The sequence below is a fragment of the Heterodontus francisci genome, chromosome 5 (genome assembly GCF_036365525.1).
Source record: "Heterodontus francisci isolate sHetFra1 chromosome 5, sHetFra1.hap1, whole genome shotgun sequence".
NCBI lineage: Eukaryota > Metazoa > Chordata > Chondrichthyes > Heterodontiformes > Heterodontidae > Heterodontus > Heterodontus francisci.
The window spans coordinates 1,838,661-1,862,943 of NC_090375.1; the positions used below are offsets into that span (position 1 = coordinate 1,838,661).

The window sequence follows — 24,283 nt, forward strand, 5'->3', positions numbered from 1 at the left end:
GTGTTGGGGCCTCAACTTTTTACAATTTTTATCAATGATTTAGATGAAGGGAGCGATGGCTTGGTTGCTAAATTTGCAGATGACACAAAGATAGGTAGGAAAGTATGTTGTGAAGAGGACATAAGGAGGTTGCAGACGGATATAGATAGGATGAGTGTGTGGGAAAAAATCAGGCAGATGGAGTATAATGTGGGAAAATATTCTTCACTTTTGCAGGAAGAATAAAAAAGCAGAGTATTTCTTAAATGGGGAATGACTGCAGAATTCCGAGTTGCAGAGGGATCTAGATGTTCTAGGGGTCACAAAAAGTCAGTTTGCAGGTACAAGAAGTAATAAAGGAGGCTAATGGAATGCTATCCTTTATTACAAGAGGAACTGAAAATAAAAGTAAGGGCGTGATAGTTCAGTTATACAGGGCATTGGTGAGATCACAGTTCTGATACTGTGGGCAGTTTTGGTCTTTGTATTTAAGGAAGGATGTGAATGTGTTGGAGGTGGTTCAGAGGAGGTTTACTAGATTCATACCTGGAATGAGTGGATTGTCTTATGAGGAAAGGTTGGACAGACTGGGCTTGTTTTCACTGGAGTTTAGAAGAGTGAGGGGAGACTTGATTGAAATTTATAAGATCCTGAACGGTCAAGACAAGGTTGATGTGGAAAAGATGTTTCCCCTTGTGGGGGAGTCCAGAACTAGGGGACACTGTTTGAAAATTAAGGGTTGCCTTTTCGGACAGAGATGAGGAGAAATTTTTTCTCTCAGAGGGTTGTGTGACTTTGGAACTCTCTGATTCAGAAGGTGGTGGAGGCGGAGTCATTGAATATTTTTAAGGCGGAGGTAGATAGATTCCTGTGAGGTAAGGGGATCAAAGGTTATGGGGGTTGATGTGAGTGTGGAATTCAAGACACAAACAGATCAGCCATGATCTTATTGAATGGCGGAGCAGGCTCGAGGGGCTGAATGGCCTACTCCTGCTCCTAATTTTTATGTTCGTATGCAAGCAGGCTGCTTTGTCCTGGATGGTGTCGAGCTTCTTGAGTATTGTTGAAGCTACACTCTTTGAGGCAAGTGGAGAGTATTCCATCACACTCCTGACTTGTGCCTTGTAGATGGTGGACAGGCTTTGGAGAGTCAGGAGGTGAGTTACTCGCCTCAGGATTCCTAGCCTCTGACTTGCTCTTGTAGTCACGGTATTTATGTGGCTGATCCAATTCAATTTCTGGTCAATAGTAACTCCAACAACGTTGATAGTGCGAGATTCAGCGATGGTGTAAGAGGAGCAGAGCATTAGTCATTGGGGACTCCATAGTTAGGGGAACAGATAGGAGGTTCTGTGGGAACGAGAGAGACTCACGGTTGGTGTGTTGCCTCCCAGGTGCCAGGGTACGTGATGTCTTGGATCGTGTTGTTGGGATCCTCAAGGGGGAGGGGGAGCAGCCCCAAGTCGTGGTCCACATAGGCACCAATGACATAGGTAGGAAGACAGATGGGGATTTAAGGCAGAAATTCAGGGAGCTAGCGTGGAAGCTTAGAGCGAGAACAACCAGAGTTGTTATCTCTGGGTTGTTGCCCGTGCCACGTGCTAGCGAAGTGAGGAATAGGGAGAGAGAGGAGTTGAACACGTGGCTGCAGGGATGGTGCAGGAGGGAGGGTTTTGGTTTCCTGGATAATTGGGGCTCTTTCTGGGGTAGGTGGGACCTCTACAAACAGGATGGTCTTCACCTGAACCAGAGGGGTACCAATATCCTGGGGGGGGAGATTTGCTAGTGCTCTTCGGGGGGGTTTAAACTAATTCAGCAGGGGAATGGGAACCTAAATTGTAGCTCCAGTGTGCAGGATGTTGAGAGTAGTGAGGTCAGGGATAAGGTTACAAGGACGCAAGAGGGCACTGGCAAGCAAGAGCTTGGTTTAAAATGTGTCTACTTCAATGTCAGGAGCATCTGGAATAAGGTGGGTGAGCTTGCAGCATGGGTTGGTACCTGGGATCTCGATGTTGTGGCCATTTCGGAGACATGGGTAGAGCAGGGACAGGAATGGATGTTGCAGGTTCCGGGATTTAGATGTTTCAGTAAGAACAGAGAAGATGGTAAAAGAGGGGGGGGGTGTGGCATTGTTAATCAAGGAAAGTATTACAGCGGCAGAAAGGACGTTTGAGGACTCGTCTACTGAGGTAATATGGGCTGAGGTTAGAAACAGGAGAGGAGAGGTCACCCTGTTGGGAGTTTTCTATAGACCTCCAAATAGTTCCAGAGATGCAGAGGAAAGGATAGCGAAGATGATTCTCGACAGGAGCGAGAGCAACAGGGTAGTTGTTATGGGGGACTTTAACTTTCCAAATATCGACTGGAAATACTATAGTTCGAGTACTTTAGATGGGTCAGTTTTTGTCCAGTGTGTGCAGGAGGGTTTTCTGACACAGTATGTCGACAGGCCAACCAGGGGCGATGCCACATTGGATTTGGTACTGGGTAATGAACCCGGCCAGGTGTTAGATTTAGAAGTTGGTGAGCACTTTGGTGATAGTGATCACAATTCGGTTAGGTTTACCTTAGCGATGGGCAGCGACAGGTATATACCGCAGGGCAAGAATTATAGCTGGGGGAAAGGAAATTATGATGCGATTAGGCAAGATTTAGGATGCGTAGGATGGGGAAGGAAACTGCAGGGGATGGGCACAATCGAAATGTGGAGCTTATTCAAGGAGCAGCTACTGCGTGTCCTTGATAAGTATGTACCTGTGAGGCAGGGAGGAAGTTGTCGAGCGAGGGAGCCGTGGTTTACTAAAGAAGTTGAAGCGCTTGTCAAGAGGAAGAAGAAGGATTATGTTAGGATGAGACGTGAAGGCTCAGTTAGGGCGCTTGAGAGTTACAAGCTAGCCAGGAAGGATCTAAAGGGAGAGATAAGAAGAGCAAGGAGAGGACACGAGAAGTCATTGGCGGATAGGATCAAAGAAAACCCTAAGGCTTTCTATAGGTATATCAGGAATAAAAGAATGACTAGAGATAGGTTAGGGCCAATCAAGGATAGTAGTGGGAAGTTGTGTGTGGAATCAGAGGAGATAGGGGAAGTGTTAAATGAATATTTTTCGTCAGTATTGACAGTGGAGAAAGAAAATGTTGTCGAGGAGAATACTGAGATACAGACTACTAGGCTAGATGGGATTGAGATTCACAAGGAGGAGGTGTTAGCAATTTTGGAAAGTGTGAAAATAGATAAGTCCCCTGGGCCAGATGGGATTTATCCTAGGATTCTCTGGGAAGCCAGGGAGGAGATTGCAGAGCCTTTGTCCTTGATCTTTATGTCTTCATTGTCGACACGAATAGTGCCGGAAGACTGGAGGATAGCAAATGTTGTCCCCTTGTTCAAGAAGGGGAGTAGAGACAGCCCTGGTAATTATAGACCTGTGAGCCTTACTTCAGTTGTGGGTAAAATGTTGGAAAAGGTTATAAGAGATAGGATTTATAATCATCTTGAAAAGAATAAGTTCATTAGAGATAGTCAGCACGGTTTTGTGACGGGTAGGTCGTGCCTCACAAACCTTATTGAGTTTTTTGACAAGGTGACCAAACAGGTGGATGAGGGTAAAGCAGTGGATGTGGTGTATATGGATTTCAGTAAGGTGTTTGATAAAGTTCCCCATGGTAGGCTATTGCAGAAAATACAGAAGTATGGGGTTGAAGGTGAATTAGTGCTTTGGATCAGAAATTGGCTAGCTGAAAGAAGACAGAGAGTGGTGGTTGATGGCAAATGTTCATCCTGGAGTTTAGTTACTAGTGGTGTACCGCAAGGATCTGTTTTTGGGGCCACTGCTGTTTGTCATTTTTATAAATGACCTGGATGAGAGTGTAGAAGGGTGGGTTAGTAAATTTGCGGAAGACACGAAGGTCGGTGGAGTTGTGGATAGTGCCGAAGGATGTTGTAGGTTACAGAGGGACATAGATAGGCTGCAGAGCTGGGCTGAGAGATGGCAAATGGAGTTTAATGCGGAAAAGTGTGAGGTGATTCACTTCGGAAGGAGTAACAGGATTGCAGAATACTGGGCTAATGGGAAGATTCTTGGTCGTGTAGATGAACAGAGAGATCTTGGTGTCCAGGTACATAAATCCCTGAAAGTTGCCACCCAGGTTCATAGGGCTGTGAAGAAGGCATATGGTGTGTTAGCTTTTATTAGTAGGGGGATCGAGTTTCGGAGCCACGAGGTCATGCTGCAGCTGTACAGAACTCTGGTGAGACCGCACCTGGAGTATTGCGTGCAGTTCTGGTCACCGCATTATAGGAAGGATGTGGAAGCTTTGGAAAAGGTGCAGAGGAGATTTACTAGGATGTTGCCTTGTATGGAGGGTAGGTCTTACGAGGAAAGGCTGAGGGACTTGAGGTTGTTTTCGTTGGAGAGAAGGAGGAGAAGAGGTGACTTAATAGAGACATATAAGATAATCAGAGGGTTGGACAGGGTGGATAGTGAGAGCCTTTTTCCTCGGATGGTGATGGCAAACACGAGGGGACATAGCTTTAAGTTGAGGGGTGATAGATATAGGACAGATGTCAGAGGTAGTTTCTTTACACAGAGAGTAGTAGGGGTATGGAACGCCCTGCCTGCAACAGTAGTAGACTCGCCAACATTAAGGGCATTTAAGTGGTCATTGGATAGACATATGGATGAAAATGGAATAGTGTAGGTCAGATGGTTTCACAGGTCGGCGCAACATCGAGGGCCGAAGGGCCTGTACTGCGCTGTAATGTTCCATGTTCTATTCCCATCCTATTCATGTATTTGTCAAGATGCCTCTTAAACGTCACTATCGTACCTGCTTCTACCACCTCCCCCGGCAACAAGTTCCAGGCACTCACCACCCTCTGTGTAAAGAACTTGCCTCGCACATCCCCTCTAAACTTTGCCCCTCTCACCTTAAACCTATGTCCCCTAGTAACTGACTCTTCCACCCTGGGAAAAAGCTTCTGACTATCCACTCTGTCCATGCCACTAAGAACTTTGTAAACCTCTATCATGGCGCCCCTCCACCTCCGTCGTTCCAGTGAAAACAATCCAAGTTTATCCAACCTCTCCTCATAGCTAATGCCCTCCAGACCAGGCAACATCCTGGTAAACCTCTTCTGTACCCTCTCCAAAGCCTCCACATCCTTCTGGTAGTGTGGCGACCAGAATTGCACGCAATATTCTAAGTGTGGCCTAACTAAAATTCTGTACAGCTGCAGCATGACTTGCCAATTTTATATTCTTTGCCCCGACCAATGAAGGCAGGCATGCCGTATGCCTTCTTGACTACCTTATCCACCTGCGTTGCCACTTTCAGTGACCTGTGGACCTGTACGCCCAGATCTCTCTGCCTGTCAATACTCCTAAGGGTTCTGCCATTTACTGTATACCTCCCACCTGCATTAGACCTTCCAAAATGCATTGCCTCACATTTGTCCGGATTAAACTCCATCTGCCATTTCTCCACCCAAGTCTCCAACCGATCTATATCCTGCTGTATCCTCTGACAATCCTCATCACTATCCGCAACTCCACCAACCTTTGTGTCATCCGCAAACTTACTAATCAGACCAGCTACATTTTTCTCCAAATCATTTATATATACTACAAAGAGCAAAGGTCCCAGCACTGATCCCTGCGGAACACCACTAGTCACATCCCTCCAATCAGAAAAGCACCCTTCCACTGCTACCCTCTGTCTTCTATGACTGAGCCAGTTCTGTATCCATCTTGCCAGCCCCCCTCTGATCCCATGTGACTTCACTTTTTGTATCAGTCTGCCATGAGGGAGCTTGTCAAAGGCTTTACTGAAGTCCATATAGATAACATCCACTGCCCTTCCTTCATCAATCATCTTTGTCACTTCCTCAAAAAACACAATCAAATTAGTGAGACACGAAGTGAATTAAACCTCATAGTCCCGCAACCCCGGACAGCCCGCTTCTACCTCCTTCCCAAAATCCACAAATGGGACTGTCCCGGCAGACCCATTGTGTCAGCCTGCTCCTGCCCAACTGAACTTATTTCTTCCTATCTGGACTCTATCTTTTCCCCGCTGGTCCAGTCTCTTCCCACCTACATCCGTGACTCTTCTGACGCCCTACGTCATTTTGACAATTTGCCAGTTTCCTGGTCCCAACCGCCTCCTCTTCACTATGGACGTCCAATCTCTCTGCACCTCCATCCCCCACCAGGATGGTTTGAGGGCTTTCCGCTCCTTCCTGGAACAGAGACCCAACCAGTGTCCATCCACCACCACCCTCCTCCACCTGGCTGAACTTGTTCTCACATTGAACAACCTCTCCTTCAACTCCACGCACTTCCTTCAAGTAAACGATGTCACTATGGGTACCCGCATGGGTCCCAGTTATGCCTGTCTTTTTGTGGGATGTGTCGAGCATTCGTTCTTCCAGTCCTACTCAGGCCCCCTCCCCCAACTCTTTTTCCGTTACATTGATGACTGTATCGGTGCCGTTTCCTGCTCCCGCCCCGAACTAGAAAGCTTTATCAACTTTGCTTCCAATTTCCACCCTTCTCTCACCTTTACATGGTCCATCTCTGACACTTCCCTTCCCTTCCTCGACTTCTCTGTCTCCATCTCTGGGGATAGGTTGTCTACCAATATCCATTATAAGCCCACCGACTCTCACAGCTACCTCGACTACACTTCTTCACACCCTACCTCCTGTAAGGACTCCATTCCATTCTCCCAGTTTCTCCGTCTCCGACGCATCTGCTCTGATGATGCTACCTTCCATGACGGTGCTTCTGATATGACCTCCTTTTTCCTCAACCGAGGATTTCCCCCCACTGTGGTTGACAGGGCCCTCAACCGTGTCCGACCCATTCCCCGCACCTCTACCCTCACCCCTTCCCCTCCCTCCCAGAACCGTGACAGGGTTCCCCTTGTCCTCACTTTTCTTCCCACCAGCCTCCATATCCAAAGGATCATCCTCCGCCATTTTCGCCAGCTCCAGCGTGATGCCACTACCAGTCGCATCTTCCCCTCCCTTCCCCTGTCAGCATTCCGAAGGGATCGTTCCCTCCGCGACACCCTGGTCCACTCCTCCATTACCCCCACCACCTCGTCCCCGTCCCAGGGCACCTTCCCCTGCAATCGCAGGAGGTGTAATACCTGCCCATTTACCTCCTCTCTCCTCACTATCCCAGGCCCCAAACACTTCTTTCAGGTGAAGCAGCGATTTACTTGTACTTCTTTCAATGTAGTATACTGTATTCGCTGCTCACAGTGTGGTCTCCTCTACATTGGGGAGACCAAGCGCAGACTGGGTGACCGCTTTGCGGAACATCTCCGCTCAGTCCGCAAGCAGGACCCTGAGCTTCCGGTTGCTTGCCATTTCAACACTCCCCCCTGCTCTCATGCTCACATCTCTGTCCTGGGATTGCTGCAGTGTTCCAGTGAACATCAACGCAAGCTCGAGGAACAGCATCTCATCTACCGATTAGGCACACTGCAGCCTGCCGGACTGAACATTGAGTTCAATCATTTCAGAGCATGGCAGCCCCCCATTTTACTTTCATTTTTAGTTATTTTTTCTTCCTTTTTTTTACATTCTTTTTTACAATCTTTTTTTGCATTTATTTCATTTCATCTTAGTTTGTTCAGTTTGCTTACCCACTGTTTTTTTCAGGTTTTTTTTCAGGTTTGCACTTGCTGCTGTTCAATATTCAGTGTATTCACACCTAATCTGTACTGATGCTTTGTCTTTCAACACACCATTAACATATTGTTTGCCTTTGCTCCGTGACCTTTTGGTCAGCTATGTGGCCTGGTCCAATCTGCACCTTCTCCTTTGTTATCTCTTGCCCCACCCCCACTTCACTTGCTTATAATCTGTGACTTTTCTAATATTTGTCAGTTCCGAAGAAGGGTCACTGACCCGAAACGTTAACTCTGCTTCTCTTTCCACAGATGCTGCCAGACCTGCTGAGTGATTCCAGCATTTCTTGTTTTTGTTGTAGTGAGACACGACCTCCCCTTCACAAAACCATGCTGTCTCTCGCTAATAAATCCATTTGTTTCCAAATGGGAGTAAATCCTGTCCCGAAGAATCCTCTCTAATAATTTCCCTACCACTGACGTAAGGCTCAACGGCCTATAATTTCCTGGATTATCCTTGCTACCCTTCTTAAACAAAGGAACAACATTGGCTATTCTCCAGTCCTCTGGGACCTCACCTGTAGCCAATGAGGATACAAAGATTTCTGTCAAGGCCCCAGCAATTTCTTCCCTTGCCTCCCTCAGTATTCTGGGGTAGATCCCATCAGGCCCTGGGGACTTATCTACCTTAATGCTTTGCAAGACACCCAACACCACCTCCTTTTTGATAATGAGATGATTAGATTAGATTAGATTAGATTAGAGATACAGCACTGAAACAGGCCCTTCGGCCCGCCGAGTCTGTGCCGAACATCAACCACCCATTTATACTAATCCTACACTAATCCCATATTCCTACCAAACATCCCCACCTGTCCCTATATTTCCCTACCACCTACCTATACTAGTGACAATTTATAATGGCCAATTTACCTATCAACCTGCAAGTCTTTTTGGCTTGTGGGAGGAAACCGGAGCACCCGGAGAAAACCCACGCAGACACAGGGAGAACTTGCAAACTCCACACAGGCAGTACCCGGAATCGAACCCGGGTCCCTGGAGCTGTGAGGCTGCGGTGCTAACCACTGCGCCACTGTGCCGCCCCGATGACTGAGACTATCGACACTCCCTTCCCTGGGCTCATCATCCACCAAGTCCTTCTCTTTGGTGAATACTGATGCAAAGTACTCATTTAGTACCTTGCCCATTTCCTCTGGCTCCACACATAGATTCCCTTCTCTGTCTCTTTCCCTAGTTACCCTCTTGCTCTTTATATATGTATAAAAAGCCTTGGGATTTTCCTTAATCCTGTTTGCCAATGACTTCTCATAACCCCTTTTAACCCTCCTGACTCCTTGCTTAAGTTGCTTCCTCCTGTCTTTATATTCCTCAAGGGATTCGTCTGTTCTTAGCCTTCCAGTCCTTACGAATGCTTCCTTTTTCTTTTTGACGATGACCTGTGCTCCAGAACTTGCCGCGCCCCTAGCCAAGCTGTTCCAGTACAGCTACAACACTGGCATCTACCCTGCAATGTGGAAAATTGCCCAGGTATGTCCTGCACACAAAAAGCAGGACAAGACCAACCCAGGCAATTACCGCCCCATCAGCCTACTCTCAATCATCAGTAAAGTGATGGAAGGTGTCATCAACAGTGCCATCAAGCAGCACTTGCTTAGCAATAACCTGCTCAGTGATGCTCAGTTTGGGTTCCGCCAAGACCACTCAGCTCCTGACCTCATTACAGCCTTGGTTAAAACATGAACAAACGAGCTGAACTCAAGAGGTGAGGTGAGAGTGACTGCCCTTGACATCAAGGCAGCATTTGACCAAGTATGGCATCAAGGAGCCCTAGCAAAACTGAAGTCAATGGGAATCAAGGGGGAAACTCTCTGCTGGTTGGACTCATACCTAGCGCAAAGGAAGATGGTTGTGGTTGTGGGAGGTCAAACATGTGAGCTCCACGACATCACTGCAGGAGTCCCTCAGGGTAGTCATAGAGACAGAGAGGTATACATTACAGAAACAGGCCCTTCAGCCCATCGTGTCCGTGCTGATCATCAAGCACCTAACTATTCTAGTTTCATTTTCCAGCACTTGGCCCGTAGCCTTGTATGCTATGGCGTTTCAAGTACTCATCTAAATACTTCTTAAATGTTGTGAGGGTTCCTGCCTCTACCACCTCTTCAGGCAGTGTGTTCCAGATTCCAGCCACCCTCTGGGTGAAAAAATCTTTCCTCAAATCCCCTCTAAACCTCCTGCCCCTTACCTTAAATCTATGCCCCCTGGTTCTCGACCCCTCTGCTAAGGGAAAAAGTTTCTTCCTATCTCACCTATCAATGCCTCTCATAATTTTGTATACCTCAATCATGTCCCCCCTCAGCCTTCTCTGCTCTCAGGAAAACAACCCCAGCCTTTTCAGTCTCTCTTCATAGCTGAAATACTCCAGCCCAGGCAACATCCTGGTGAATCTCCTCTGCACCCTCTCCAGTGCAATCACATCCTTCCTATAGTGTGGTGACCAGAACTGTACACAGTACTCCAGCTGTGGCCTAACTAGCGTTTTATACAGCTCCATCATCACCTCCCTGCTCTTATATTCTATGCCTCAGCTAATAAAGGCAAGTATCCCATATGCCTTCCTAACCACCTTATCTACCTGTGCTGCTGCCTTCAGTGATCTATGGACAAGTACACCAAGGTCCCTCTGACCTTTTGTACTTCCGAGGGTCCTACCAGCCAATGTATATTCCCTTGCCTTGTTAGTCCTCCCAAAATGCATCACCTCACACTCCTCAGGATTAAATTCCATTTGCCACTGCTCCACCCATCTTACCAGCCCATCCATTTGTCCTATAATCTAAGGCTTTCCTCCTCACTATTTACGACACCACCAATTTTTGTGTCATCTGCGAACTTACTGATCATACCTCCTTAATTCATGTCGAAATCATTAATATACACTACAAACAGCAAGGGTCCCAGCACCGATCCCTGTGGTACACCACTGGTCACAGGCTTCCACTCGCAAAAACAGCCCTCGACCATCACCCTCTGCCTCCTGCCACTAAGCCAATTTTGGATACAATTTGACAAATTGCCCTGGATCCAATGGACTCTTACCTTCTTAACCAATCTCCCATGCGGGACCTTATCAAAAGCCTTAATGAAGTCCATGTAGACTACATCAACTGCTTTACCCTCATCTACACATCTAGTCACTACCTCAAAAAATTCAATCAAGTGGAGATTAATCCTGTCCCTCAGAATTTGTTCCAATAGTTTCCCAACCACTGATGTTAGACACACCGGCCTGTAATTACCTGGTTTATCCCTGCTACCCTTCTTGAATAATGGGACCACATTCATTGTACTCCAGTCCTCTGGTACCTCTCCGATGGTCAGAGAGGATTTGAAAATTTGTGTCAGAGCCCCTGCTATCTCCTCCCTTGCCTCACATACAGCCTGGGATACATCTCATCTGGGCCTGGGGATTTATCCACTTTTAAGCCCGCGAAAACAGGTAATACTTCCTCCCTTTCAATGCTAATACATTCCAGTATATCACAATCCCCCTCCCTGATCTCTACACCTACATCGTCCTTCTCCATAGTGAACACAGATGAAAAGTAAGCATTTAAAACCTCACCTATGTCCTCTGGCTCCACACACAGATTGCCACTTTGGTCCCGAATGGGCTCCACTCTTTCCCTGGTTCTCCTCTTGCCCTTAATACACTTAAAAGACGCCTTAGGATTTTCCTTTATCTTGCCCACCAGTGTTTTTTCATGTCCCTTCTTCACTCTCCTAATTACATTTTTTAGTATCCCCCAACACTTTCTTTCCTCCTCTAGTGCCTCTGCTGTTTTCAGCACTCCGAATCTGCCATAAGTCTCATTTTTTTTTCCTGATCCAATCCTCTATATCCCTTGACATCCAGGGTTCCCTGGACTTGTTGGTCCTACCCTTCACCTTAACGGGAACATGTTGGCACTTGTATTTCCTCTTTGAATGACTCCCACTGGTCTGATGTAGACTTTCCTACAAGTAGCTGCTCCCAGTCCACTTTGGCCATTTCCTGTTTTATCAAATTGAAATCAGCCTTCCCCTAGGTAGTGTCCTCGGCCCAACTATCTTCAGCTGCTTCATCAATAACCTTCCTTCAATCATAAGGTCAGAAGTGGGGATATTCACTGATGATTAGACAATGTTCAGCACCATTCGTGACTCCTCAGATACTGAAGCAGTCCGTGTAGAAATGCAGCAAGACCTGGACAATATCCAGGCTTGGGCTGATAAGTAACATTCACGCCACACAAGTGCCAGGCAATGACCATCTCCAACAAGAGAGAATCTAACCATCTCCCCTTGATGTTCAATGGCATTACCATCGCTGAATCCCCCACATCAACATCCTAGGGGCTACCATTGACCAGAAACTGAACCGGAGTAGCCACATAAATGCTGTGGCTACAAGAGCAGGTCAGAGGCTAGGAATCCTGAGGCGAGTAACTCACCTCCTGACTCCCCAAAGCCTGTCCACCATCTACAAGGCACAAGTCAGGAGTGTGATGGAATACTCTCCACTTGCCTGGATGGGTGCAGCTCCAACAACACTCAAGAAGCTCGACACCATCCAGGACAAAGCAGCCCGCTTGATTGGCACCTCATCTACAAACATTCACTCCCTCCACCACCGACGCACAGTGGCAGCAGTGTGTACCATCTACAAGATGCACTGCAGCAATGCACCAAGGCTCCTTAGACAGCACCTTCCAAACCCGCGACCTCTACCAACTAGAAGGACAAGGGCAGCAAATGCATGGGAACACCACCACCTGCAAGTTCCCATCCAAGTCACACACCATCCTGACTTGGAACTATATCGCTGTTCCTTCACTGTCACTGGGTCAAAATCCTGGAACTCCCTTCCTAACAGCACTGTGGGTGTACCTACCCCACATGGACTGCAGCGGTTCAAGAAGGCAGCTCACCACCACCTTCTCAAGGGCAATTAGGGATGGGCAATAAATGCTGGTCTGGCCAGCGACACCCACATCCCATGAATGAATAAAAAAATTATATATATATATCTATGTGGCCTTGTGTATCTGTATATATGAGGGTTCGTGTTTCTGTATAATTGGGGTGTGCATATCAGAATTAGAATTAGAATATTACAGCGCAGTACAGGCCCTTCGGCCCTCGATGTTGCGCCGACCTGTGAAACCATCTGACCTACACTATTCCATTTTCATCCATATGTCTATCCAATGACCACTTAAATGCCCTTAAAGTTGGCGAGTCTACTACTGCTGCAGGCAGGGCTTTCCACGCCCTTACTACTCTCTGAGTAAATAGCCAAGAGCGACGTCTCAATTCATTCCATCTTCGCTGCCTTCGGAGAATACTTGGCATCAGGTGGCAGGACTATATCTCCAACACAGAAGTCCTTGAAGCGGCCAACATCCCCAGCTTATACACACTACTGAGTCAGCGGCGCTTGAGATGGCTTGGCCATGTGAGCCGCATGGAAGATGGCAGGATCCCCAAAGACACATTGTACAGCGAGCTCGCCACTGGTATCAGACCCACCGGCCGTCCATGTCTCCGTTATAAAGACGTCTGCAAACGCGACATGAAATCGTGTGACATTGATCACAAGTCGTGGGAGTCAGTTGCCAGCATTCGCCAGAGCTGGCGGGCAGCCATAAAGACAGGGCTAAATTGTGGCGAGTCGAAGAGACTTAGTAGTTGGCAGGAAAAAAGACAGAGGCGCAAGGGGAGAGCCAACTGTGCAACAGCCCCAACAAACAAATTTCTCTGCAGCACCTGTGGAAGAGCCTGTTACTCCAGAATTGGCCTTTATAGCCACTCCAGGCGCTGCTTCACAAACCACTGACCACCTCCAGGCGCGTATCCATTGTCTCTCGAGATAAGGAGGCCCAAAAGAACAAAGAACTACTCTCTGAGTAAAGAAACTACCTCTCACATCTGTCCTATATCTATCACCCCTCAACTTGAAGCTATGTCCCCTCGTGTTTGCCATCACCATCCGAGGAAAAAGACGCTCACTATCCACCCTATCTAACCCTCTGATTATCTTATATGTCTCTATTAAGTCACCTCTCCTCCTCCTTCTCTCCAACGAAAACAACCTCAAGTCCCTCAGCCTTTCCTCGTAAGACCTTCCCTCCATCAGTATAAATGAGGATGTGTAAATCTGTATATGTGAGATAAAAAACAAGAAATGCTGGAAATACTCAGCAGGTCTGGCAGCATCTGTGGAGAGAGAAGCAGAGTTAACGTTTCAGGTCACTGACCCTTCTTCGGAACTGGCAAATATTGGAAATGTCACAGCTTATAAGCAAGTGAGGTGGGAGTGGGGCAAGAGATAACAAAGGAGAAGGTGTAGATTGGACAAGGTCACAGAATAGCTGACCAGAAGCTCATGGAGCAAAGGCAAACAATATGTTAATGGTGTGTTGAAAGACAAAGCATTAGTACAGATAGGGTGTTAATAGGGTGTGCCATTTCAACACTCCCCCCTGCTCTCATGCTCACATCTCTGTCCTGGGATTGCTGCAGTGTTCCAGTGAACATCAATTTCAGAGCATGACAGCCCCCCATTTTACTTTCATTTTTAGTAATTTTTCTTTTTTGTTTATTTCATTTCATCTTAGTTTGTTCAGTTTACTTACCCGCTGGTTTTTTTTCATGTTTGTACTTGCTGCTGTTCAATATTCAGTCCGTTAACACCCTATCTGTACTAACATTAACTCTGTTTCTCTCTCCAAGATGCTGCCAGATCTGCTGAGTATTTCCAGCATTTCTTGCTTTTACTTCAGATTTCCAGCATCCGCAGTATTTTGCTTTTATATGATCTGTATATGTGAGGGTTTGTGTATCTGTATATGTGAGGGTTTGTGTATCTGTATATTTGAGGGTTTGTGTATCTGTATATGTGAGGGTTTGTGTATCTGTATATTTGAGGGTTTGTGTATCTGTATATGTGAGGGTTTGTGTATCTGTATATTTGAGGGTTTGTGTATCTGTATATGTGAGGGTTTGTGTATCTGTATATTTGAGGGTTTGTGTATCTGTATATGTGAGGGTTTGTGTATCTGTATATTTGAGGGTTTGTGTATCTGTATATGTGAGGGTTTGTGTATCTGTATATATTTGAGGGTGGGAATGTCTGCCTATCTTGGTATATGTCCCTTAGTACATTCACCCGTGTGAGCGTGTTTGTGGTGTGACATGTGTTGACCTGTGTGTATCAGTGATATGCTTTTGAAAATGTTCTTACACACGAGGGTAAGCCCACCTGAGAGCACAATCCCAGGGTTGGTGATGCCCCGGAGTAGGGGAGAGAGCTCTCCTGGCCAGACTGGCTGATTGGCGTGGGAGCCAACACTGTGCTGTAAGCTGCTGGGATCAGCACTAGCTGTCTCTGTAACAGTTGCATAATGGCATTCATATCCGTGGTCATTCGAGATTCCATCCTGAATCAAGAGAGAGAGAGAGTCAGGAATATGGGAATTCAGATCACAGCAAACCAGAAAGTCTGGGGTCAATCACAGCTTAGAGATTCAGGCAGTCATTACCTGTTTAACTGTTTCTGTAGGTGTTGCAGACGGTAATCTAAATCTGACCAGTGACGCCTCATCAAAGCTGAGACTGGTTCGTCAGTCTTGCTGTCTGTGGGCACTCCTGATCTCGGCACCTCCTGGTACTGGTGGGCAGGTGGATCGGTCCAGAAACTGAAGATATTGGAAACACTGGCAAAAGCGTCTGTGAGAGAGGAAAGGGAAGATTAGTCATGCTGATCAAAGGGAACATTCCAGATTGCAACTCAGCTTGGTGGGTAACCAATTCACAGGCTGTGAGCAACTTGTCCAGTCCAGGACCACTGGACAACCACCAGTGCAGCTAGTTCATTACCTGGTGGGTGTGTACCCGAGAGTGGGTTATCTGGTGGGTGTGTACCCGAGAGTGGGTTACATGGTGGGTGTGTACCCGAGAGTGGGTTACATGGTGGGTGTGTACCCGAGACTGGGTTACCTGGTGGGTGTGTACCCGAGACTGGGTTACATGGTGGGTGTGTACCCGAGACTGGGTTATCTGGTGGGTGTGTACCCGAGACTGGGTTACGAGGTGGGTGTGTACCCGAGACTGGGTTATCTGGTGGGTGTGTACCCGAGAGTGGGTTACCTGGTGGGTGCGTACCCGAGAGTGGGTTACATGGTGGGTGTGTACCCGAGACTGGGTTACATGGTGGGTGTGTACCCGAGACTGGGTTATCTGGTGGGTGTGTACCCGAGACTGGGTTACATGGTGGGTGTGTACCCGAGACTGGGTTACATGGTGGGTGTGTACCCGAGACTGGGTTACATGGTGGGTGTGTACCCGAGAGTGGGTTATCTGGTGGGTGTGTACCCGAGACTGGGTTACATGGTGGGTGTGTACCCGAGACTGGGTTACATGGTGGGTGTGTACCCGAGACTGGGTTACATGGTGGGTGTGTACCCGAGACTGGGTTATCTGGTGGGTGTGTACCCGAGAGTGGGTTATCTGGTGGGTGTGTACCCGAGACTGGGTTATCTGGTGGGTGTGTACCCGAGACTGGGTTACATGGTGGGTGTGTACCCGAGACTGGGTTACATGGTGGGTGTGTACCCGAGACTGGGTTACATGGTGGGTGTGTACCCGAGACTGGGTTATCTGGTGGGTGTGTACCCGAGAGTGGGTTATCTGGTGGGTGTGTACCCGAGACTGGGTTACATGGTGGGTGTGTACCCGAGACTGGGTTATCTGGTGGGTGTGTACCCGAGAGTGGGTTATCTGGTGGGTGTGTACCCGAGACTGGGTTACCTGGTGGGTGCGTACCCGAGAGTGGGTTACCTGGTGGGTGTGTACCCGAGACTGGGTTACCTGGTGGGTGCGTACCCGAGACTGGGTTACATGGTGGGTGTGTACCCGAGAGTGGGTTATCTGGTGGGTGTGTACCCGAGACTGGGTTACATGGTGGGTGTGTACCCGAGACTGGGTTACATGGTGGGTGTGTACCCGAGACTGGGTTACATGGTGGGTGTGTACCCGAGACTGGGTTATCTGGTGGGTGTGTACCCGAGAGTGGGTTATCTGGTGGGTGTGTACCCGAGACTGGGTTATCTGGTGGGTGTGTACCCGAGACTGGGTTACATGGTGGGTGTGTACCCGAGACTGGGTTACATGGTGGGTGTGTACCCGAGACTGGGTTACATGGTGGGTGTGTACCCGAGACTGGGTTATCTGGTGGGTGTGTACCCGAGAGTGGGTTATCTGGTGGGTGTGTACCCGAGACTGGGTTACATGGTGGGTGTGTACCCGAGACTGGGTTATCTGGTGGGTGTGTACCCGAGAGTGGGTTATCTGGTGGGTGTGTACCCGAGACTGGGTTACATGGTGGGTGTGTACCCGAGACTGGGTTATCTGGTGGGTGTGTACCCGAGAGTGGGTTATCTGGTGGGTGTGTACCCGAGACTGGGTTACATGGTGGGTGTGTACCCGAGACTGGGTTATCTGGTGGGTGTGTACCCGAGACTGGGTTACATGGTGGGTGTGTACCCGAGACTGGGTTACATGGTGGGTGTGTACCCGAGACTGGGTTACATGGTGGGTGTGTACCCGAGACTGGGTTATCTGGTGGGTGTGTACCCGAGAGTGGGTTATCTGGTGGGTGTGTACCCGAGACTGGGTTACATGGTGGGTGTGTACCCGAGACTGGGTTATCTGGTGGGTGTGTACCCGAGAGTGGGTTATCTGGTGGGTGTGTACCCGAGACTGGGTTACATGGTGGGTGTGTACCCGAGACTGGGTTATCTGGTGGGTGTGTACCCGAGAGTGGGTTATCTGGTGGGTGTGTACCCGAGACTGGGTTACATGGTGGGTGTGTACCCGAGACTGGGTTATCTGGTGGGTGTGTACCCGAGACTGGGTTACGAGGTGGGTGTGTACCCGAGACTGGGTTACATGGTGGGTGTGTACCCGAGACTGGGTTATCTGGTGGGTGTGTACCCGAGACTGGGTTACGAGGTGGGTGTGTACCCGAGACTGGGTTATCTGGTGGGTGTGTACCCGAGACTGGGTTACATGGTGGGTGTGTACCCGAGACTGGGTTACATGGTGGGTGTGTACCCGAGACTGGGTTATCTGGTGGGTGTGTACCCGAGACTGGGTTACATGGTGGGTGTGTACCCGAGACTGGGTTATCTGGTGGGTGTGTACCCGAGACTGGGTTACGAGGTGGGTGTGTACCCAAGAGTGGGTTATCTGGTGGGTGTGTACCCGAGACTGGGTTACATGGTGGGTGTGTACCCGAGACTGGGTTATCTGGTGGGTGTGTACCCGAGACTGGGTAACGAGGTGGGTGTGTACCCGAGACTGGGTTACATGGTGGGTGTGTACCCGAGACTGGGTTATCTGGTGGGTGTGTACCCGAGACTGGGTTACGAGGTGGGTGTGTACCCGAGACTGGGATATCTGGTGGGTGTGTACCCGAGACTGGGTTACATGGTGGGTGTGTACCCGAGACTGGGTTACATGGTGGGTGTGTACCCGAGACTGGGTTATCTGGTGGGTGTGTACCCGAGACTGGGTTACATGGTGGGTGTGTACCCGAGACTGGGTTATCTGGTGGGTGTGTACCCGAGACTGGGTTACGAGGTGGGTGTGTACCCGAGAGTGGGTTATCTGGTGGGTGTGTACCCGAGACTGGGTTACATGGTGGGTGTGTACCCGAGACTGGGTTATCTGGTGGGTGTGTACCTGAGACTGGGTTACGAGGTGGGTGTGTACCCGAGACTGGGTTATCTGGTGGGTGTGTACCCGAGAGTGGGTTATCTGGTGGGTGTGTACCCGAGACTGGGTTATCTGGTGGGTGTGTACCCGAGAGTGGGTTATCTGGTGGGTGTGTACCCGAGACTGGGTTATCTGGTGGGTGTGTACCCGAGACTGGGTTACATGGTGGGTGTGTACCCGAGACTGGGTTATCTGGTGGGTGTGTACCCGAGAGTGGGTTATCTGGTGGGTGTGTACCCGAGACTGGGTTATCTGGTGGGTGTGTACCCGAGACTGGGTTACATGGTGGGTGTGTACCCGAGACTGGGTTACATGGTGGGTGTGTACCCGAGACTGGGTTACATGGTGGGTGTGTACCCGAGACTGGGTTATCTGGTGGGTGTGTACCCGAGAGTGGGTTATCTGGTGGGTGTGTACCCGAGACTGGGTTACATGGTGGGTGTGTACCCGAGACTGGGTTATCTGGTGGGTGTGTACCCGAGAGTGGGTTATCTGGTGGGTGTGTACCCGAGACTGGGTTACATGGTGGGTGTGTACCCGAGACTGGGTTATCTGGTGGGTGTGTACCCGAGAGTGGGTTATCTGGTGGGTGTGTACCCGAGACTGGGTTACATGGTGGGTGTGTACCCGAGACTGGGTTATCTGGTGGGTGTGTACCCGAGACTGGGTTACATGGTGGGTGTGTACCCGAGACTGGGTTACATGGTGGGTGTGTACCCGAGACTGGGTTACATGGTGGGTGTGTACCCGAGACTGGGTTATCTGGTGGGTGTGTACCCGAGAGTGGGTTATCTGGTGGGTGTGTACCCGAGACTGGGTTACATGGTGGGTGTGTACCCGAGACTGGGTTATCTGGTGGGTGTGTACCCGAGAGTGGGTTATCTGGTGGGTGTGTACCCGAGACTGGGTTACATGGTGGGTGTGTACCCGAGACTGGGTTATCTGGTGGGTGTGTACCCGAGAGTGGGTTATCTGGTGGGTGTGTACCCGAGACTGGGTTACATGGTGGGTGTGTACCCGAGACTGGGTTATCTGGTGGGTGTGTACCCGAGACTGGGTTACGAGGTGGGTGTGTACCCGAGACTGGGTTACATGGTGGGTGTGTACCCGAGACTGGGTTATCTGGTGGGTGTGTACCCGAGACTGGGTTACGAGGTGGGTGTGTACCCGAGACTGGGTTATCTGGTGGGTGTGTACCCGAGACTGGGTTACATGGTGGGTGTGTACCCGAGACTGGGTTACATGGTGGGTGTGTACCCGAGACTGGGTTATCTGGTGGGTGTGTACCCGAGACTGGGTTACATGGTGGGTGTGTACCCGAGACTGGGTTATCTGGTGGGTGTGTACCCGAGACTGGGTTACGAGGTGGGTGTGTACCCAAGAGTGGGTTATCTGGTGGGTGTGTACCCGAGACTGGGTTATCTGGTGGGTGTGTACCCGAGACTGGGTTACGAGGTGGGTGTGTACCCGAGACTGGGTTACATGGTGGGTGTGTACCCGAGACTGGGTTATCTGGTGGGTGTGTACCCGAGACTGGGTTACGAGGTGGGTGTGTACCCGAGACTGGGTTATCTGGTGGGTGTGTACCCGAGACTGGGTTACATGGTGGGTGTGTACCCGAGACTGGGTTACATGGTGGGTGTGTACCCGAGACTGGGTTATCTGGTGGGTGTGTACCCGAGACTGGGTTACATGGTGGGTGTGTACCCGAGACTGGGTTATCTGGTGGGTGTGTACCCGAGACTGGGTTACGAGGTGGGTGTGTACCCGAGAGTGGGTTATCTGGTGGGTGTGTACCCGAGACTGGGTTACATGGTGGGTGTGTACCCGAGACTGGGTTATCTGGTGGGTGTGTACCCGAGACTGGGTTACGAGGTGGGTGTGTACCCGAGACTGGGTTATCTGGTGGGTGTGTACCCGAGACTGGGTTACATGGTGGGTGTGTACCCGAGACTGGGTTACATGGTGGGTGTGTACCCGAGACTGGGTTACCTGGTGGGTGTGTACCTGAGACTGGGTTACTTGGTGGGTATGTACCTGAGACTGGGTTACCTGGTGGGTGCGTACCCGAGAGTGGGTTACCTGGTGGGTGTGTACCTGAGACTGGGTTCCCTGGTGGGTATGTACCCGAGACTGGGTTACCTGGTGGGTGTGTACCTGAGACTGGGTTACCTGGTGGGTGTGTACCTGCGACTGGGTTACCTGCTGGGTGTGTACCTGAGACTGGGTTACCTGGTGGGTGTGTACCTGAGACTGGGTTACCAGGTGGGTGTGTACCTGTGACTGGGCTACATGGTGGGTGTGTATCTGAGACTGGGTTACCTGGTGGGTGTGTACCTGAGACTGGGTTACCTGGTGGGTGTGTACCTGAGACTGAGCTACCTGGTGGGTGTGTACCTGCGACTGGGTTACCTGCTGGGTGTGTACTTGAGACTGGGTTACCTGGTAGGTGTGTACCTGTGACTGGACTACATGGTGGGTGTGTACCGGAGACTGGGTTACCTGGTGGGTGTGTACCTGAGACTGGGTTACCTGGTGGGTGTGTACCTGTGACTGGGCTACATGGCAGGTGTGTACCTGAGACTGAGTTACCTGGTGGGTGTGTACCTGAGACTGAGTTACCTGGTGGGTGTGTACCTGAGACTGAGCTACCTGGTGGGTGTGTACCTGAGACTGAGTTACCTGGTGGGTGCGTACCTGAGACTGGGTTACCTTCTGGGTGCGTACCCGAGACTGGGTTACCTGGTGGGTGCGTACCCGAGACTGGGTAACCTGGTGAGTGCATACCCGAGACTGGGTTACCTGGTGGGTGTGTACCTGAGACTGGGTTACCTGGTGGGTGTGCACCTGAGACTGGGTTACCTGGTAGTTGCGTACCCGAGACTGGGTTACCTGGTGGGTGCGTATCCGAGACTGGGTTACCTGGTGGGTGTGTACCTGAGACTGGGTTACCTGGTGGGTGTGTACCCGAGACTGGGTTACCTGGTGGGTGCGTACCCGAGAATGGGTTACCTGGTGGGTGCGTACCCGAGACTGAGTTACATGGTGGGCGTGTAGCAGAGACTGGGTACCTGGTGGGTGTGTACTCGAGACTGAGTTACCTGGTGGGTGTGTACCTGAGACTGGGTTACCTGGTGGGTATGTACCTGAGACTGGGTTACCTGGTGGGTGTGTACGTGAGACTGGGTTACATGGTGGGTATGTACCTGAGACTGGGTTACCTGGTGGGTGTGTACGTGAGACTGGGCTACATGGTGGGTGTGTACCTGAGACTGGGTTACCTGGTGGGTGTGTACGTGAGACTGGGTTACATGGTGGGCGTGTACCCAAGACTGGGTTACCTGGTGGGTGCGTACCTGAGACTGAGTTACCTGGTGGGTGTGTACCTGTGACTGGGTTACCTGGTGGGTGCGTACCTGAGACTGGGTTACATGGTGGGTGTTTACCTGAGACTGGGTTACATGGTGGGCGTGTACCTGAGACTGGGTTACCTGGTGGGTGTGTACGTGAGACTGGGTTACATGGTGGGCGTGTACCTGAGACTGGGTTACCTGGTGGGTGTGTACGTGAGACTGGGTTACCTGGTGGGTGTGTACCTGTGACTGGGCTACATGGTGGGCGTGTACCTGAGACTGAGTTACCTGGTGGGTGTTTACCTGAGACTGGGTTACCTGATGGGTGTTTACCTGAGACTGGGTTACCTGATGGGTGTGTACCTGAGACTGGGTTACCTGGTGGGTGTTTACCTGAGACTGGGTTACCTGGTAGGTGCGTACCCGAGACTGGGTTACCTGGTGGGCTTGTACCTGAGACTGGGTTACCTGGTGGGCGTGTACCCGAGACTGGGTTACCTGGTGGGTGTTTACCTGAGACTGGGTTACCTGGTGGGCGTGTACCCGAGACTGGATTACCTGGTGGGCTTGTACCTGAGACTGGGTTACCTGGTGGGTGTTTACCTGAGACTGGGTTACCTGGTAGGTGCGTACCCGAGACTGGGTTACCTGGTGGGTGTTTACCTGAGACTGGGTTACCTGGTGGGCGTGTACCCGAGACTGGGTTACCTGGTGGGCTTGTACCTGAGACTGGGTTACCTGGTGGGCGTGTACCCGAGTCTGGGTTACCTGGTGGGTGTTTACCTGAGACTGGGTTACCTGGTGGGCGTGTACCCGAGACTGGATTACCTGGTGGGCTTGTACCTGAGACTGGGTTACCTGGTGGGCGTGTACCCGAGACTGGGTTACCTGGTGGGCTTGTACCTGAGACTGGGTTACCTGGTGGGCGTGTACCCGAGACTGGGTTACCTGGTGGGTGTTTACCTGAGACTGGGTTACCTGGTGGGCGTGTACCCGAGACTGGATTACCTGGTGGGTGTGTACCTGAGACTGGGTTACCTGGTAGGTGTGTACCTGTGACTGGGCTACATGGTGGGCGTGTACCCGAGACTGGGTTACCTGGTGGGCGTGTACCCGAGACTGGGTTACCTGGTGGGCGTGTACCCGAGACTGGATTACCAGGTGGGTGTGTACCTGAGACTGGATGAGATATGTTTCACATGGTATGTTCTGGTAAGTTTTTCTCAAGTTCAATTTAGATTTCAAGTCAAGCTTTGACATCGAACTTTAAATTGCCTTGTTAAACAGGGAGCTGTCTGGTAGAGGCAGGTATCTGTCAATCAGCTGAAAGTAGTTAGTTCAATAGGTGTTAATTACTGTAGAAGCTAGCCACTGACTCATCAGAGGCTCAATAAAAGCAGTAAGGTTTTCAAACTGCATGAATAAGGGGTGAATGGAGAGGAGAAGTTGCCTGAGTGAGATACAGTTAGAGTGTGACTGTGAGAATTCAGTACATAGAGGGAAGGAGGTGTTCCTGTTCTAACCTCCAGTAGTCGGAGAAAAGGCAAGTAGCTTCCCAGAGAGTTACAAAGAACAGTACAGCACAGGAACAGGCCATTCGGCCCCATAAGCCTGCGCCGATCTTGATGCCTGCCGTAACTAACACCTTCTGCACTTCCGGGGACCGTATCCCTCTATTCCCATCCTATTCATGTATTTGTCAAGATGCCTCTTCCACCACCTCCCCCGGCAACAAGTTCCAGGCACTCACCACCCTCTGTGTAAAGAGTACCTGGACACTTTGGTCCAGAAGGCATAACCTATAGGATAGGGTCATCTGATTTGGTGAAGTACAGGAGGGTGTGACTGCAAGTGAGGCTCATCACCAGAACTTTCAAACAAGCACCAAGACGTAGCTTGGCTGGTGGTGAGAAGGGCCCTCCCCGTCAGATCCTTCATGCACACCCGAAGTCTCGCCCCCTCCGCACAGTGCCCCCGCGTTGGCTGTGGTGGGGAAGAGACGGTCGCCCACCTCCTCCTGGAATGTGCCTTTGCAAAGCAGGTGTGGAAAGAGATGCAGTGGTTTTTGTCAAGGTTCATCCCAAGCAGCTCTGTAACACAGGAGTCTGTGCTCTACGGGCTGTTCCCAGGGACGCACACCGAGACAAACATCAACTGCTGCTGGAGGGCTATCAATTCGGTGAAAGACGCCCTTTGGTCTGCCCGAAACTTGCTGGTCTTCCAGCGCAAAGAGTTGTCCACCACCGAATGTTGCAGACTGGCACATTCCAAGGTCCAGGACTACGTGCTGAGGGACGCACTAAAGCTTGGGGCAGCCGCAGCAAAGGCTCAATGGGGAAAGACCACAGTGTAAGGTTCCCCCACCAAGCTGGACTGAGGGGCTGGAACCATGGGAAGCCCCTCGAACTGTATCGTTAATATTCTCAATTGCTGTAAATGTAAAACTGTAATTGACATGACAATTGTGAAACGGAAGG

At 50.2% G+C, this 24,283-nt stretch overlaps 1 protein-coding gene across 2 annotated transcripts in view; it reads right to left on the reverse strand.

The window, feature by feature from the left end:
* Positions 1–24,283, reverse strand: part of LOC137369695 (potassium voltage-gated channel subfamily H member 2-like) — a 465,677-nt gene that overhangs the window by 54,243 nt on the left and 387,151 nt on the right. For both annotated transcript variants that reach the window (XM_068031032.1, XM_068031033.1), the window contains 2 exons: positions 15,219–15,405; positions 14,939–15,116 (listed from right to left, as the gene is read on the reverse strand). In XM_068031032.1, the coding sequence (XP_067887133.1) occupies positions 14,939–15,116; positions 15,219–15,405 (365 nt within the window). The remainder of the gene's footprint in view (positions 1–14,938; positions 15,117–15,218; positions 15,406–24,283) is intronic.